This window comes from Rhinatrema bivittatum, chromosome 6, assembly GCF_901001135.1.
Source record: "Rhinatrema bivittatum chromosome 6, aRhiBiv1.1, whole genome shotgun sequence".
Lineage (NCBI taxonomy): Eukaryota > Metazoa > Chordata > Amphibia > Gymnophiona > Rhinatrematidae > Rhinatrema > Rhinatrema bivittatum.
In genome coordinates, this window is record NC_042620.1 from 12,716,274 (window position 1) to 12,734,619 (window position 18,346).

The window sequence follows — 18,346 nt, forward strand, 5'->3', positions numbered from 1 at the left end:
TCCCAACCCCTGACAGCATGGATGTTGAAAGCTTGATCTTACAACCACTCAACCTTCCAACCACTATATCTCAAGTGCTGATAGCTTCACGTAAACCTTCCACTAGAAAGAATTATTCCTAGAAATGGAAACGGTTTACTTTGTGGTGCACTCAGAAATCTATAGCCTGTTATCTGTAAAGCCTGTTATCTGTAAAGCCTGTTGCTAATTTACTGTTTATTGTAAACCGCGGTGATGTATCTTCTTACGTGCCGCGGTATATAAAAATCTCTAAATAAAATAAATAAATATAGATCCTTTCGCTTGCCCCACTACCTCACTACTAGATTACCTATACCATCTTTCAGACTCTGGTCTTCGGACTTCATCTGTAAGAGTACATTTGAGTGCAATCTCAGCTTACCATAATAAGCTGGGAGATGCACCTATCTCTACACAGCCTCTCGTTAGTAAATTTATGAAAGGTTTAACTCACCTTATTTATTTATTTAAATTCTTTTACTATACCGATACTCAAGACGAGGTCTTATCGTACCGGTTTACAATAGAACAAGGGGAAACCAATTAACAACTATGTAGTAGTTAAAGTTACAATAAACAGGGAGCGAAACATGGGAGATGGAAGACAGGAAAGATATATTAACGATAACAACTGGAGAGTGATACAATAATCAACGAAAAAACAATAGGGTAGCAAGGCTTAAACATAGTATATCCTGTGGAAGGTGGAGACATGGGGAGGTAAGCAGGGGGGGTGGTGTCAGGGCAGGGACTGGAGCGGGGTGGGGAGGGGTTAGGGAAGAGGTCGGAGGGTGAGAGTCAATATTGGTAGATAGAGGTTACTTCAACGGTAAGCTTGTGTGAACAGCCAGGTTTTCAGTTTTTTTCTGAAGGAGAGATAGCATTGTTCCTGGCGAATATCTGGGGGAAGCGAATTCCAATGGAGCGGACCCGCTGTTGAAAGTGCTCGTTTATGAATGGAGTTGTGAATCGAGGATTTGTTAGGGAGGGCTTTGAGCGAACCTTTGTAAGCGGATCTGATCGGCCTTGCGGAAGTATGTAATTCAAGAGGGATGGCGAGTTGGAGTGTGGATTGCTGGTAGACGGATTTGTGGATGATAGAGAGAGCCTTGAAGAGTATTCTATATTGGATGGGTAGCCAGTGTAGGATTTTTAGGATTGGAGTGATGTGGTCCTTACGACGTGTGTTTGTAAGGATCCTGGCCGCTGCGTTTTGCAGCATCTGTAGAGGATTGGTAGAGGAGGCGGGGAGACCGAGTAGTAGAGCGTTGCAATAGTCTATCTTTGAAAACAGTATGGCTTGAAGCACTGAACGGAAATCCTGGAAGTGTAAAAGCGGTCTTAGTTGCTTCAGGACCTGTAGTTTAAAGAAGCATTCTTTGGTTGTTGTGTTAATGAACTTTTTAAAGTTCATTCTAGAGTCAAGGGTGGCCCCAAGGTCTCTAACCTGGCTTGCTAGTGGAGTAATTGTATTATTAGTGAAGAGGTTGTTGTCGCTAGGGGAGATAACCATGAGTTCTGTTTTGGATGTATTAAGGACCAGGTTGAGACTCGAGAGAAGAAGGTTGATGGCGTGTAAGCAGTTGTTCCAAAAATTTAGAGTAGAGGAGATGGGGTCCGAGATGGACCTTAAACCTCCAGTTCATTCCCCAAGCATACAATGGGACCTAAATGTAGTATTATCCAGGCTCATGCGTTCCCCATTCGAACCCATAGACACCTGTGACCTTAAATTTCTTACATGGAAAACTGTATTCCTCATAGCCATTACATCAGCTAGAAGAGTCAGTGAACTACAAGCACTTGTCACATACGAACCTTTTACAAAGTTCCTACATGACAAGGTGGTCCTCCGTACTCATCCCAAATTCCTTCCAAAAGTAGTCATGGAATTCCACCTGAACCAGTCTATAGTTTTACCAATGTTCTTTCCAAGGCCTCACTCTCACCAGGGAGAAAAGAGCCTTACATACCTTGGACTGTAAACGTGCGCTATCCTTCTACTTAAACCGCACTACAGTCCAAAGGAAATCCAGCCAACTCTTTGTATCTTATGATCCAAACAAACCAGGTAAAGCAGTGGGAAAACATACTTTATCAAACTGGCTAGCAGATTGCATACAGTTTTGTTATGAGAAAGCAGGCCTTACTCTTCAAGGGCAAGTAAAAGCACATTCAGTCAGAGCAATGTCAACCTCAGTAGCACACCTTCGCTCTGTACCTATTCTGGACATTTGTAAAGCAGCAACATGGCGTTCTCTTCACACCTTTGCAGCTCACTATTGTTTAGACAAAGAAGGAAGACAAGATTCAGCCTACGGACAATCCGTCTTAAAGAACTTGTTTCCAGTGTAATCCCAACTCCTCCTACATCCAACCTGCTGTGATCTTTGGCTAATTCATTTCAACAACAATACTTCACTGTTGCCTCAATTCCAAATGACTCAGCCTCTAGCTTGCTAATCACCCATATGTGAGGACTAGCATCCTGCTTGTCCTGGGATAAAGCAAAATTGCTTACCTTGTAATAGGTGTTATCCCAGGACAGCAGGATGTAGTCCTCACGAAAACCACCTGCCACCCCGCGGAGTTGGGTCCAATACGTTTTATTATTTTATTTTTGGCTAACGCTAATTGCTACAAAACAGACTGAAGGGAGACCCCTGTGGCAGGGAATATCATGGCATGCTGGGCATGCTCAGTAGGCACTCTGGTGCCAGTCAAAGGTTTCATAGAAACTTTGATAGAAGTTTTTCCATATAGGGCTCCATTACTGATGTCACCCATATGTGAGGACTACATCCTGCTGTCCTGGGATAACACCTATTACAAGGTAAGCAATTTTGCTTTGCCTCTGTTCTGTTATTTTTTCCAGACACTCCCAATATATGTACCTCCCAAGATGTTACAGGATTGGCAGAAGAAGCTATTCAGTTTCACCTGGAGGCGCCGGCTGCCAAGAACGGCGCAAGCTGTTCTTTGCCATCCTAAGTGTCGGGGGTTTGGATGTACCTGACCTGGCTCTTTATTATGCTGCATCTCAGCTGCGGGCAGTAATCTCTTGGCATGGAACATCCACGTGTAAATTGTGGACAGTGAAGGAACAGGATTTTTTGGGTCTTCCCCTCCATGGAGGAGTTGATCTGGTCCTCGGACATTGCCCCAGGTCTCTTCCAAATGATTTCCCCGTTCTCTCAGATTATCCTTACAACGTGGGTGAGATATAGGAAATTACTGATGAGACAGCAGTCTTTTTGGGCCTGCTATTCTTTCTTACTTAATAAGCTTTTTCCTCCAGGGATGGAGAGATCTACTATTGCTTTTTGGAGACGAGTAGGGATTGTACGGTTGGAGCAGTTGTGGGATGGGAATTCCATATATTCGTTTGAGAAAGTGTCCCAGTTATACTCATCTATTGGGTTGAGAGGGATTCCACAAATGCTTCAAAGGAGGAAGTCGACTTTTGAAATCCTCCACTCTAAAGCAGATAACGAGGACACGGCAATATCTAAAATATGTACGCTCCTGGTCAGGGAGGACATGTATTGGCCTGGGAAAGGGATATGCATGTGGAGTTGGAGCTCTCGGATTGGGACTTATGTTACCAATTGACAGGAAAGAGTCTGGTTTCTTCAGGAGTCATTGAGAATGGTTATAAGATGCTATATCGGTGGTATCTCATCTCTCATAGATTGTGCAAGATGTTTCCGGGGCTTGATGGGTGATGTTGGCGCCAATGTGGGAAGGAGGAACACTTCTTCCATATATCACGGGAATGTATCAAAGTGGTTAATTATTGGAATATGGTCCTGGATTTTATATTAGAAGTCATGGGTGTAAGATTGAAAGAAATCCTAGACTTCTGTTGCTTTTTATTGATGTATGCACTTTGGGTGAGAGGGTCTACCACTTAATTCAAGTTATCGTGGCAATTCATTGCGAACTTGCAGCCTGGTGGCTCAAACCCGAAACACCCAGAAACTGGAGGGAAGTGGAATAGATGAAAATCCTTTTACAGTAGAAAATGTGTGGGAAGAACTAAAGAACCTGAAAGTGGACAAAGCCATGGGGCCTGATGGGATTCATCCAAGGATATTGAGGGAGCTCAGAGATGTTCTGGCGGGTCCGCTGTGTGACCTGTTCAATAGATCCCTAGAAACGGGAGTGGTGCCAAGTGATTGGAGAAGAGCGGTGGTGGTCCCGCTTCACAAGAGTGGGAACAGGGAGGAGGCAGGCAACTACAGACCGGTTAGCCTCACTTCGGTGGTGGGAAAAGTAATGGAGTCACTGCTGAAAGAGAGAATAGTGAACTATCTACAGTCTGGAGAATTGATGGACCAGAGGCAGCATGGATTCACCAGGGGAAGATCCTGTCAGACTAATCTGATTGACTTTTTTGACTGGGTAACCAAGGAATTGGATCAAGGAAGAGCGCTCGATATCATATACTTGGATTTCAGCAAAGCTTTTGATACGGTTCCGCACAGGAGACTGGTGAATAAAACGAGAAGCTTGGGAGTGAGTGCCGAGGTGGTGACCTGGATTGCAAATTGGTTGACGGACAGAAGACAATGTGTGATGGTAAATGGAACCTTCTCTGAAGAGAGAGCGGTTTTAAGTGGTGTACCGCAAGGATCGGTGTTGGGACCGGTCCTGTTCAATATCTTTGTGAGCGACATTGCGGACGGGATAGAAGGTAAGGTTTGTCTTTTTGCGGACGACACTAAGATCTGCAACAGAGTGGACACGCCGGAAGGAGTGGAGAGAATGAGACGGGATCTAAGGAAACTGGAAGAGTGGTCGAAGATATGGCAGCTGAGATTCAATGCCAAGAAGTGCAAAGTCATGCATATGGGGAGTGGAAATCCGAATGAACTGTATTCGATGGGGGGGGAAAGGCTGATGTGCACGGAGCAGGAGAGGGACCTTGGGGTGATAGTGTCTAATGATGTGAAGACAGCGAAACAATGCGACAAGGCGATAGCAAAAGCCAGAAGAATGCTGGGCTGCATAGAGAGAGGAATATCGAGTAAGAAAAGGGAAGTGATTATTCCCTTGTACAGGTCCTTGGTGAGGCCTCACCTGGAGTACTGTGTTCAGTTCTGGAGACCGTATCTACAAAAAGACAAAGACAAGATGGAAGCGGTACAGAGAAGGGCGACCAGGAAGGTGGAGGATCTTCATCGGATGACGTACGAGGAGAGATTGAAGAATCTAAATATGTTCACCCTGGAGGAAAGGAGGAGCAGAGGTGATATGATACAGACTTTCAGATACTTGAAAGGTTTTAATGATCCAAAAACAACGACAAACCTTTTCCGTAGGAAAAAAATCAGCAGAACCAGGGGTCACGATTTGAGGCTCCAGGGAGGAAGATTCAGAACCAATGTCAGGAAGTATTTCTTCACGGAGAGGGTGGTAGATGCCTGGAATGCCCTTCCGGAGGAAGTGGTGAAGACCAGAACTGTGAAAGACTTCAAAGGGGCGTGGGAAAAACACTGTGGATCCATAAAGTCAAGAGGCCGCCAATGAAGAGTGGGTGACTCGCCAGAATGATGGCTACTGCCTGGACACAATACCCTTATTCAATAAACATACACATGCTTACTGTGACTCCAACATCGCTCTAAGCTTCAACAGCAAGAGGAAATGGGAAAAAAGGATTTGCACTCACAAAGAGGGGAGTAGCTGGCTTGTTACGGCGGTTACTACCCCAAACCAAATATGCCTGATACTTCACTTTCAATGCATATACAGCATAGCTCTCTGCTTCAACGACAGGGGAGAAGAATAACTAATACTTATAGAAACATAGAAACATAGAAATGACGGCAGAAGAAGACCAAATGGCCCATCCAGTCTGCCCAGCAAGCTTCCCTCATTTTTTCTCTCATACTTATCTGTTTCTCTTAGCTCTTGGTTCGATTTCCCTTCCACCCCCACCATCAATGTAGAGAGCGGTGATGGAGCTGCATCCAAGTGAAATATCTAGCTTGATTAGTTAGAGGTAGTAGGGGTAGTAACCGCCGCAACAAGCAAGCTACACCCATGCTTATTTGTTTTTACCCAGATTATGTTATACAGCCCTTATTGGTTGTTTATCTTCTCCCCTGCCGTTGAAGCAGGGAGCTATGCTGGATATGCGTGAGGTATCGGTTTTTTTCTTCTCCCCTGCCGTTGAAGCAGAGAGCTATGCTGGATATGCATCGAAAGTGAAGTATCAGGCACATTTGGTTTGGGGTAGTAACCGCCGTAACATGTCAGCTACTCCCCGCTTTGTGAGTGTGAATCCTTTTTTCTTCTCCCCTGCCGTTGAAGTTATGCTGGATATGCGTGAAGTATCAGTTTTTCTTTTCCCCTGCCGTTGAAGCAGAGAGCTATGCTGGAAATTCGTGATGTATCAGTCTTTCTCCCATGCCGTTGAAGCAGAGAGCCATGCTGGATATGCGTCGAGAGTGAAGTATCAGGTTTGGGGTAGTAACCGCCGTAACAAGCCAGCTACTCCCCGCTTTGTGAGTGCGAACCCTTTTTTCTTCTCCCCTGCCGTTGAAGCAGAGAGCTCTGCTGGATGTGTGAAGTAACAGTTTTTCTTCTCCCCTGCTGTTGAAGCAGAGAACTATGCTGGATATGCATTGAAAGTGAAGTATAAGAATGGAGTGATCAAGCTAGTTGAAAGGCATCAGGAATAGATGCCTTCTTCACACATCCAGCAGAGCTCTCTGCTTCAACGGCAAGGGAGAAGAAAAAGGGTTCGCACTCACAAAGCGGGGAGTAGCTGGCTTGTTATGGCGGTTACTACCCCAAACCAAATGTGCCTGATACTTCACTTTCCATGCATATCCAGCATGGCTCTCTGCTTCAACAGCATGGGAGAATGACTGATACATCACGCATTTCCAGCATAGCTCTCTGCTTCAACAGCAGGGGAAAAAACAAAAAAAACAAAAAACTGATGCTTCACGCATATCCTGCATAGCTTCAACGAGGGGGGGGGGAAAAAGGATTCGCAATCACAAAGCGAGAAGTAGCTGGCTTGTTACGGCGGTTACTACCCCAAACCAAATGTGCCTGATACTTCACTTCACTTTCAATGCATATCCAGCATGGCGCTCTGCTTCAACGACAGGGGAGAAAAAAACGGATACTTCACGCATATCCAGCATAGCTCCCTGCTTCAACGGCAGGGGAGAAGAAAAAACAACCAACAAGGGCTGTACAACATAGTCTAGGGTAAAACAAATAAGCATGGGTGTAGCTTGCTTATCGCGGCGGTTACTACCCCTACTACCCCTAACTAATCAAGCTAGATATTTCACTTGGATGCAGCTCCATCACTGCTCTCTACATTAATGGTGGGGGTGGAAGGGGAATAGAACAAAGAGCTAAGAGAAACAGATAAGTATGAGAGAAAAAATGTGTGAAGCTTGCTGGGCAGACTGGATGGGCCATTCGGTCTTCTTCTGCCGTCATTTCTATGTTTCTATGTTTCTATAAGGTCCATATTCATTCTAGGCTAGCTAATTATACACTATGTGTGTTGCTTTGATCGGAAGGATTTCCAGCAGCCCCTCTGTGATCGTAAAGATCATGACGGAATATACATTCTTAAAGCCGCACCAAGCCATGAGATGTTTACCTGCTTGATTAACTTAAGGATAAGCATAATTCCCAATTCACTTGATCATGTAGATAGATGTCTGAAATCTATTCATGAGTGAATGTTCAACAATAAACTTGCATTTAACATCAGCAAAACAAATTGAATAATCCTCAATAGATTTCCTTCAAAAAATAATCCGATTGTTCTTAAATTCGAAGATGGAGCTTTAAATATTTCAGCAATAGTGAGAAACCTAGGGGTACAATTAGAATCTGATCCTCCTCTGAAAGTGCAAATAAAAGTTATTGCAATGAGTACTTTTAACAAATTGTACTTATCGTGTCCACTTAAACCTTATTTAACTGTTGAGATTTTCATAGCATAATATAATCATTAGTCATCTCCAAATTAGACTGTTGTAACTGGCTTGTATGTAGGACTCCCTGGATACATGTTTGTCTCTAGGTAATTCAAAAGCTGTTCCTGGGTTAGTTGCTGGGAGTAGACTAACTTATCATATCACACCTGTATTGTGTTCATTAAATTGGCTACCCATACAGTGGTGGCTAAGTTTGAAAACAGTGACACTAATTCATCACGCAAGTTGATAAAGAGTATCTGGATTTCCAGAAAGCATTTGACAAAGTCCCTCATGAGAGACTTCTTAGGAAATTGTATGTAGGACTTGTATGTAGGACTCAAGAAGGCCCGTCTCACAGTAACAAGGGACCATGCTCTCTCAATTGCTGGCCCAACTCACTGGAATGCCCTACCCACAAACCTCCGCCTGGAGCTTTGCCATACTAAATTCAGGAAAATACTAAAGACTTGGCTCTTCCACCAGGCATTTCCAGACTAACTCCACGTACCTCTCTCACCCTCTTCTCCTGCTTCTCTGTTATCTTTGACTCGCTTCAAGTAATTTGCATTATGTAAATGTTACCTCTCTAGTTATTGTTACTTCTCTAGTTATTGTTCATTGTATTTTCCATCTACTGTTGAGATGTAAACCGATATGATGTGCATTCTAATGTCGGTATAGAAAAGCTGTTAAATAAATAAATTATAAAGTCATGGGATAGGGGACAGTGTCCTATTTTGGATAGGGAATTGGTTAAAAGATAGAAAAGAGAGGTAGGGCTAAAAGATACATTTTTTCTTTTATTTTTATTTATTTATTTAAAACAATTGTATTCTGCTTATATTGACTCTGTGATGCTAAGCGGATTCCAGATAAAACAAATAATAAATAAACATACAAAATAAGAAATAAAACAAAATAATTCATGTCATTACATTAACAAAGCATTCATACCTGCATAAATACCAACTCTAGTTAATTTCCAGGTTAAATAAGTTGCTGGACCATCCACTTACTCTGTGGAGAAAGGTAAATTGTGGATTGCCCCAGAGATCTGTTCAGGGACCATTGTTTTTAATATATTTATCAATGACCTGGAAATGAGAGCGAGTGAGGTGATCAGACTTGAAAATAACACAAAATTATTCAAAGTTGTTAAACCACAAGAGAATTGTGGTTGAACAAGCCTACCGTTGAACGAGCCCTTGTCAACCAATATTGCCTCTCTCACCTTCCTACCCATTCCTTATTTCCTCCCTCCCCCCCCCTGCCCTGCCACCACCCCCCTGTTTACCTCCCCTGTTCCTCCTTCCTCAAAAAGGCTATGCTAATAACTGCCTACGATAAATCTCCAGCCGAATTCAGCAACTTTATGTTAACCTGATATGTCTCACTACTGAATTGTTTTTCGCTGACTATCTTCAGTACTCTCCAGTTGTTTTAGTTTGATATCTTTCCTTTCTTCCAAAGCCCATGTTTATGCTCCCTTTTTAATGTAACTTTATCTTCTATATAATTGTTAATTGGTTTCCCCCCAGTTCCATTGTAAACCGGTACGATAAGACCTAGTCTTGAGCATCGGTATATTAAAAGAACTTAAATAAATAAAATAAATTGTGAGAAAATGCAAGAGAACTTTGCAAAACTGGAAGACTGGGCATTCAAATGGCAAAGAAATTTAATGTGGACAAGTGTAAAGTGGTGCACTTATGGAAGAGTAACCCAAATTATAGCTACACAGTGAAAGGTTCCACATTAGGAGTCTCTCCATTCAGGAAAAAGGATCTAGGTATCGTTGATAAAACATTGAAATCTTCTGCTCGGTATACAGTAGCAGCCAAGTAAGCAAAAGAATGCTAGGAATTAGGAAGGGAATAGAGAATATAACAGAGAATAGCATAACAACTCTGTATTGTTCTATGGTGCGACCTCATCTTGAGTACTGTGTGTATTTCTGGTCACCACATCTCAAAAAATATATAGCAGAATTAGAAAAGGTACATAGAAGGTTAACCAAAATGATAAAGGGGATAGAACAATTCCCCTATGAGGAAGGCTAAAGAAGTTAGGACTCTTCAGCTTGCAGAATAGACAGCTGAGGGGGAAAGGGGAGATACCGGTTCCAGAGATGGTTTTCAAGGGTGAGGAGTCAGATGAACTGAACCAAATCACTGTGAACCTGGAAGATACAGTAGGCCAAATTGACAAATTAAAGAGTAGCAAATCACCTGGACCAGCTGGTATGCACCCAGGGTTTTGAAGGAACTCAAAAATGAAATTTCAGATCTATTAGTTAATATTTGTAACATATATCATTAAAATTATCCATTGTACCTGAAGACTGGAGGGTGGCCAATGTAACCCCAATATTTAAAAAGGGCTGCAGGGGCAATCCAGGAAACTATAGACCAGTGAGCCTAACTTCAGTACCGGGAAAGATAGTGGAAACTATTCTAAAGATCAAAATCATAGAGCATATAGCATGACAGGGTTTAATGGAACACAGCAAGGGAAATCTTACCTCACATATCTGCTTCATTTTTTTGAAGGGGGATAATAATCATGTGGATAAAAATGAACCAGCAGCACCAACACTAACAAAAATCATTAACCTTTCCTTAGAAGAAGGTTCAATGCCCGATATCCTGTTAAACCAATCATTAAGAAAAAGAACCTCGACCCCCTTAATCTGAACAACTATAGACCGGACTCAAACTTACCTCTAATAGCAAAACTAATAGAAAAAACAGTCCAAAAACAATTATCAGAACATCTTGAAAGTAATAACATACTATATCCTGCACAACATGGATTCAACAAACATTACAGCACTGAAAAATTACTCTTATCACTATCTGACAATATCTTAAGAGGCTTTGACACAGGAACACACTACATTCTGGTTCTATTAGACCTTTCCTCAGCATTCGACACTGTGAACCACGAAATACTGATCAGTAGACTAAAGGAAATAGGACTCCAGAACAACACAATAACCTGGTTCAAGTCATACTTAAGTAACAGATTTTTCCAAGTACAAATCAAAAACTCAACATCAGAAAAAGTAGAGTTAAAAACAGGAGTGCCACAGGGATCAGCCCTTTTTGCAACACTTTTTAATATTTACCTCCTCCTGGTATGCCACCTACTCACAGGACTGGGAATCATACATTACATTTACGCGGACAACTATTATTATCCATTGACAACACAATTTAAGAAACGATAAAACTGGCCAATATGTACCTAAATTATGTACCTAGACATAATCAAACAGCTACTAAACCAAATGGAGTTAGTAATAAACATTGAAAAAACAGAATTCCTACACCTCGAATGAAAAAATATAAACCCAATTCAAACACCAATAAAAAAAATAATCAAAATCACAGAACATATAGAAAGACATGGTTTAATGGAACAAAGTCAGCATGGCTTTACCCAGGGCAAGTCTTGCCTCACAAATCTGCTTCACTTTTTTGAAGGAGTTAATAAACATGTGGATAAAGGTGAACCAGTAGATATAGTATACTTGGATTTTCAGAAGGCGTTTGACAAAGTTCCTCATGAGAGGCTTCTAGGAAAAGTAAAAAGTCATGGGATAGGTGGCGATGTCCTTTCGTGGATTGCAAACTGGCTAAAAGACAGGAAACAGAGAGGAGGATTGAATGGGCAATTTTCTCAGTGGAAGGGAGTGGACAGTGGAGTGCCTCAGGGATCTGTATTGGGACCCTTACTGTTCAATATATTTATAAATGATCTGGAAAGAAATACGACGAGTGAGATAATCAAATTTGCAGATGACACAAAATTGTTCAGAGTAGTTAAATCACAAGCAGATTGTGATAAATTGCAGGAAGACCTTGTGAGACTGGAAAATTGGGCATCCAAATGGCAGATGAAATTTAATGTGGATAAGTGCAAGGTGATGCATATAGGGAAAAATAACCCATGCTATAATTACACAATGTTGGGTTCCATATTAGGTGCTACAACCCAAGAAAGAGATCTAGGTGTCATAGTGGATAACACATTGAAATCGTCGTTGCAGTGTGCTGCGGCAGTCAAAAAAGCAAACAGAATGTTGGGAATTATTAGAAAAGGAATGATGAATAAAACGGAAAATGTCATAATGCCTCTGTATCGCTCCATGGTGAGACCGCACCTTGAATACTGTGTACAATTCTGGTCGCCGCATCTCAAAAAAGATATAATTGCGATGGAGAAGGTACAGAGAAGGGCTACCAAAATGATAAGGGGAATGGAACAACTCCCCTATGAGGAAAGACTAAAGAGGTTAGGACTTTTCAGCTTGGAGAAGAGACGAATGAGGGGGGATATGATAGAGGTGTTTAAAATCATGAGAGGTCTAGAACGGGTAGATGTGAATCGGTTATTTACTCTTTCGGATAGTAGAAAGACTAGGTGGCACTCCATGAAGTTAGCATGGGGCACATTTAAAACTAATCGGAGAAAGTTCTTTTTTACTCAATGCACAATTAAACTCTGGAATTTGTTGCCAGAGAATGTGGTTCGTGCAGTTAGTATAGCTGTGTTTAAAAAAGGATTGGATAAGTTCTTGGAGGAGAAGTCCATTACCTGCTATTAAGTTCACTGAGAGAATAGCCACTGCCATTAGCAATGGTTACATGGAATAGACTTAGTTTTGGGTACTTGCCAGGTTCTTATGGCCTGGATTGGCCACTGTTGGAAACAGGATGCTGGGCTTGATGGACCCTTGGTCTGACCCAGTATGGCATTTTCTTATGTTCTTATGTTCTTAAACTGTGGAATTAGCGGTAAAAGTGCGTAATCTAGGTGTAGTAATAGACCCCGAATTAAACTTATTTATTTATTTAAAAACTTTTATATACCGGTATTAGTATGCATACATCATACCGGTTTACAATGTAACTTTAAAGGCAGAAATTACAATGAACAGGGAGGGCGAACAAGGAGGAGTATACAAAGAGCAGGAGGTGGAGGAATTAAAGCAATAAATAAAACTGCAATGGACTATTTACAGGAATATACAAGGCGTAGGCAAGATACTTGCGGAAGTCAGTGTACTTAATCAGGGTAGGCTTGTCAGAAGAGCACTAAAAATAAAAGAAGGTTACGCGAAACTAATGGTTCTCAGAAAGTTGAAACCTTTACTAACCCTGGCAAATTTCCGAACAGTTTTACAGACAATGGTATTTGCAAGCACTGATTACTGTACACCCTGTTACTAGATTTACCTCAAGTGACCATTAGACCGCTCCAAATACTGCAAAATTCAGCTGCTAAAATATTGACAGGAAAAAAGAAAAGCGACCACATTACAGGAACACTTGCAGAGCCATACTGGCTACCTATTGAACAAAGAATACAATATAAAGCACTGTGTATAATACATAAATTAATCCATGATGAAAAAGCGGAGTGGCTAAACACAGCACTTCATGTATATGTGCCACACAGAAATCTAAGATCGGCTAATAAGGCGCTATTAACTGTTCCATCTATTAAATCAGCACGACTCACACAAGTAAGAGAGCGAGCGCTGTCACTGGCAGGACCCGTACTGTGAAACTCAGTGCCACTCGAAATTAGACTGCAGAGAAGCTTTAAACTTTTCAAAGTAAGTCTAAAACCTGGCTTTTTAAACAAGCTTTTTATAAGCAGAACGAAGAGAACAAATGAGCACATAAGTAAGCACCAAGCAATCAGTTTTATTAAAATTTATCTCTCCTATCTCCTGTTTCATATTAGAGTGTTAAATCTATATAGGAACCATAAAGAAGTTTTTTTTCAACCAACATATAAGCAACATAACAGCTTTTTTATATTAAAAACATGTTACCGTTCTCTAATGGCACACCTATAATATGTTATCTATACCCATCAACTTTTAACCCTATTTGTGCCTTTTTGTAAACCGTTGTGATGGTGAATTAACTTAACGGCGGTATAGAAAATATTTTAAATAAATAAATAAAATAATAGTGCATTTGGATTTTCAGAAGCCATTTGACAAAGTCCCTCATGGGAGGCTTCTAAGAAAACTAAAAAGTTATGGGATAGGAGGCAATGTCCTTTCGTGGATTGCAAACTGGTTAAAAGACAGGAAACAGAGTAGGATTAAATGGTCAATTTTCTCAGTGGAAAAGGGTAAACAGTGGAGTGCCTCAGGGATCTGTACTTGGACCAGTGCTTTTCAATCAAATTTGAAGACAATACAAAATTATTCAGAGTAATTAAATCACAAGTGGATTGTGATAAATTGTAGGAGGACCTTGCGAGACTGGAAGATAGGGCATCCAAATGGCAGATGAAATTTAATGTGGACAAGTGCAAGGTGATGCATATAGGGAAAAATAACCCATGCTGTAGATACACTAATTTGGTTCCATATTAGGAGCTACTACCCAGGAAAAAGATCTAAGTGTTATAGTGGATAATACATTGAATTTGTCGGTTCAGTGTGCTGCGGCAGTCAAAAAAAACAAACAGGAATTATTAGGAAGGGAATGGTGAATAAAACGGAAAATGTCATAATGCCTCTGTATTACTCCATGGTGAGACCGCACCTTGAGTACTGTGTACAATTCTGGTTGCCGCATCTTTAAAAACATATAGTTGCAGTGGAGAAGGTACAGGGAACAGCTCCCCTATGAGGAAAGGCTAAAGAGGTTAGAGCTGTTCAGCTTCAAGAAGAGACGAAGGAGAGGGGTCTTTAAAATCATGAGAGGTCTAGAAAGGGAAATGTGAATCAGTTATTTATTCTTTCAGATAATAGAAGGATTAGGGGGCACTCCATGAAGTTAGCAAGTAGCACTTTTAAAACTAATTGGAGAAAATTATTTTTCACTCAACGTACAATTAAGTTCTTGAATTTTCTGCCAGAGGATGTGGTTAGTGCAGTTAGTGTAGCTGGGTTTAAAAAAAGGTTTGGATAAGTTCTTGGAGGAGAAGTCCATTAACTGCTATTAATCAAGTTGACTTGGGGTAGATTTTAAAAACTCTGCACATTCGTCCATGTGCGCGCAGTTCCAGGCACGCGCACATGGACGTGATCATTTTATAATATGCGTGTGTGAGCGTGTGCATGTTAGAAAATGTGATATCCGCGCGCATATGCATGCCGGATTTTAACATCCACACGCGCATGTGCAGACAGCCTGCAACTCGAGCAGGGAAGGAAAGATTTCAAAAGTATGCGCAGCGACGCAATCGGGCCTTTGCCCAGTTCCTTCCTAGTTCGCTTCAGTTAAGGAGCGGACTGGGAGGGAACTTTCTTAACCCTATCCTTCCTCCTCCTTCCCCTCTCCTCCCTGACCCCTAAACCTACCCTAGCATTTCCCATTATTTTATTTTAATACTTACTGCTCCTCCCGAGCAGAAGTATCTTCCATGCGCCTGCCGGCTGTTGGCGAACTCTTCTCTGGGACAGGGCCTAATGGCCGCTGTCCCAGCTGGGTCCCGCCCACCGCCCCACCACTTTTTTTGGCCCGACACTTCTGCGCGTAACAGGGGTTACGTACGTGGCCAGGCCCATTCTAAAATGTGCGCATAACCCGCATTTATTACACATCTGGATCTTTTAAAATCGGGCCTTTAGGGAATAGCCACTGCTATTCCCTAAATAGCAGTGGCATCAGTAGCATGGGATCCTCTTAGTGTTTTTGTTCTTACCAGGTACTTGTAGCCTGGACTGGCCACTGTTGGAAACAGGATGCTGGGCTTGATGGACCCTTGGTCTGACCAAGTATGGCAGTTTCTTATGTTCTTATGATAGAGGTCTATAAACTAATGAGTGGAGTGGGTCAAATAAATAAATAAATAAAATGAATTCATTGCCAGAGGATGTGGTGAAAGTTGTTAGTGTATCTGTGTTTAAAAAAGGTTAGGACAAGTTCCTGGAGGAAATATCCATAAACCATTATTTATGTAGACTTGCAGAAGTGCTCTATTTATACTTGGGGTAAGCAGCATGGAATCTACCTACCCTTTGGAATCCTGCCAGGTACTTGTGACCTGGCCTATCCACTGTTGGAAACAGGATAATGGGCTTGGTGTGGACGTTTGGTCTGACCCAGTATAGTAAGTTCTTATGTTCTTACTCAGTACAGATACACCTATTTGTTTTTGGTATACTCCTCAAAATATACAAGTTGCAATGTTCCTTACGATCGACTGGTCGCACCCTGTTAAAGGTAACCTCAGTACTGCAGGCCTATCTAGATGAGCCTAGAAAACAAACATTCTGTGTTGCTGGCCCAACATTGTATAGTAAATTTCCATATGAAATTTGTTTGATTCAATATTAATCCACCTTCAGAAAACAAGTCAAAGCTTTCAATTTCAAGCAGACTTTTGATACTAATGAATCCTAATTACACACTGTTATTAAATATCCTCTATACTATACTATACCTCCCAACCTTCTCAAATGCATGTTCTTGAAAATCTTCCCACTTGACTCATTACATGCACTAACGCATAACACCCCCCTCACAACCACCCCCCTTCCCCCCCCAATACCCCTCCACCCCCCCTTCTCCTCCCCAACCCACCCCTACCCCATTCCCACTCCCTCCCCTCACTCCATAGCCTCTGACACCAGACCTAATCTTAACCTAGTCATACTGTACATATTGTATATAGGATATATGCTACAAATTTATACTCCCCTATGTATTCATATGTTACAATGTTTTTTATTTCAATAGTTTAATTAATTGTTATCTTGTTAAATGTAAAATAGGGCAGACCTCGCCCTATTCAACCTGTTACCTGGAAACCGATGTGATATCTCAATCGAATGTCGGTATACAAAATAAATAAATAAATAAATAAATATACTAGTCGGATTATAATGCTTGTTTTATTTCTGCTGTTGTATTTTAGCTGTCAAACCAAATTAATGCTTTTATTTGGATTGTATTTTGTCAATGTTTATTTTTAATTTTTACTTTTTTTATTATTATATTTTAATTGTGATTGGTTATATTTTTGTGCTTTTATTGATAATTAATTTTTGTTGTAATCCTCCGCGAACAAGGGATTGTGCGGGATAAAAATAGTAGAACATAGCAGTTCTCAGAGATTCAGGCTCTGCTAGTTTTTAATAGTACTGTGAAATAAATTTTCTCTTTTTACATTTTTTTTAAAGGCCACTATATCAGTGATGTGTATGATATGAAAAAACAGGGCTGGTTCACCTATAATGACCTAGAGGTGTCTAGGACCCAGGAGATGTCTGTGCAGAATGATCGAGACCGGAGTGGCTACATCTTCTTTTACATGCACAAGTAAGTGCCTATTACAATAGCACCAGAAATGTATCATTCCAGCAAATGCATTTTATTTATTTATTTATTTAAATTAATTTATATACCGGAGGTTCCTGTATAATATACATATCACCCCGGTTCACAAAGAACAGTAACTATCGCTACAAATAGCGGTTTACATAGAACAGAATAAAAGAAGTTTTACATTGAACAAAAACAAAGTAATAAGTTTTACATTGAAGTCAGCATGTGTAAATTTCTGATTAACAAAGGAAGAAAAAAATAGATCTGAATAACTCGTTGTGGGCTTGAAAAGACTTTTCTTCGTGTTCTTGGCTCTAGGGGAAAGCTTGTTTGAAAAGCCAAGTCTTAAGTTTCCCTTTAAATGTAGAGTGGCATGGTTCCAAACGAAGGTCTGGAGGGAGCGAGTTCCAAAGTGAAGGGCCCGCTGTGGATAATGCACGTTTCCTCAGAACGGATTTCGCAGGTTGTGTGATTAGTCTGTTCTGATAGGCGCTTCTGGTTGGTTTCACAGATGTGTGTAATTGAATTTGGAATGTTAGGTTGAGAGGTGCGATGTTGTGTAAGGCCTTATGTATCATCATTAAAGACTTGAACTGGATCCTGTATTTAATTGGAAGCCAGTGGAGATGGTGGAGAATTGGGGTGATATGATCTCTCTTTTTGGCATTTGATAGAATTCTTGCAGAGGCGTTCAGGACCATCTGAAGTGGTTTGATGGTGCATGCTGGAAGGCCTAGGAGGAGAGAGTTACAATAATCCAGCTTTGGGAGTATGATGGCTTGTAAAACCATGCGGAAGTCTCTGTATAGGAGGAGAGGTTTGAGTTTCTTTAATGTTTGAAGTTTAAAGAAACATTCTTTTGTTGTGTTGTTGACGAATTTGTTGAGACTGAGTCTGTTGTCTATGATGACTCCCAGATCTCTAACTTGTTGTGTGGTGGAGAGCCCTGTGGTGACCGGATGTTGATTAGTGTTAGAATGTGAGGAAGGGGTATATTTTAGGCAAAAAGACCAGGATGTACTCTGTTAGTCAAGTGTTCAAAAATGTTATTCATGAAGGGGA

The 18,346-nt window shown here is 41.2% G+C and overlaps 1 protein-coding gene across 5 annotated transcripts in view; it reads left to right on the plus strand.

Annotated features, from left to right (window-relative positions):
- The window catches only part of USP37 (ubiquitin specific peptidase 37), a 539,331-nt gene that overhangs the window by 503,109 nt on the left and 17,876 nt on the right, over positions 1-18,346 (plus strand). For 4 of the 5 annotated variants that reach the window (XM_029605048.1, XM_029605049.1, XM_029605047.1 and 1 more), the window contains one exon: positions 17,140-17,278. In XM_029605048.1, the coding sequence (XP_029460908.1) occupies positions 17,140-17,278 (139 nt within the window). Of the gene's footprint in view, positions 1-17,139; positions 17,283-18,346 lie in introns of those variants that run through there. The other variant, XM_029605051.1, reaches the window with a different exon arrangement.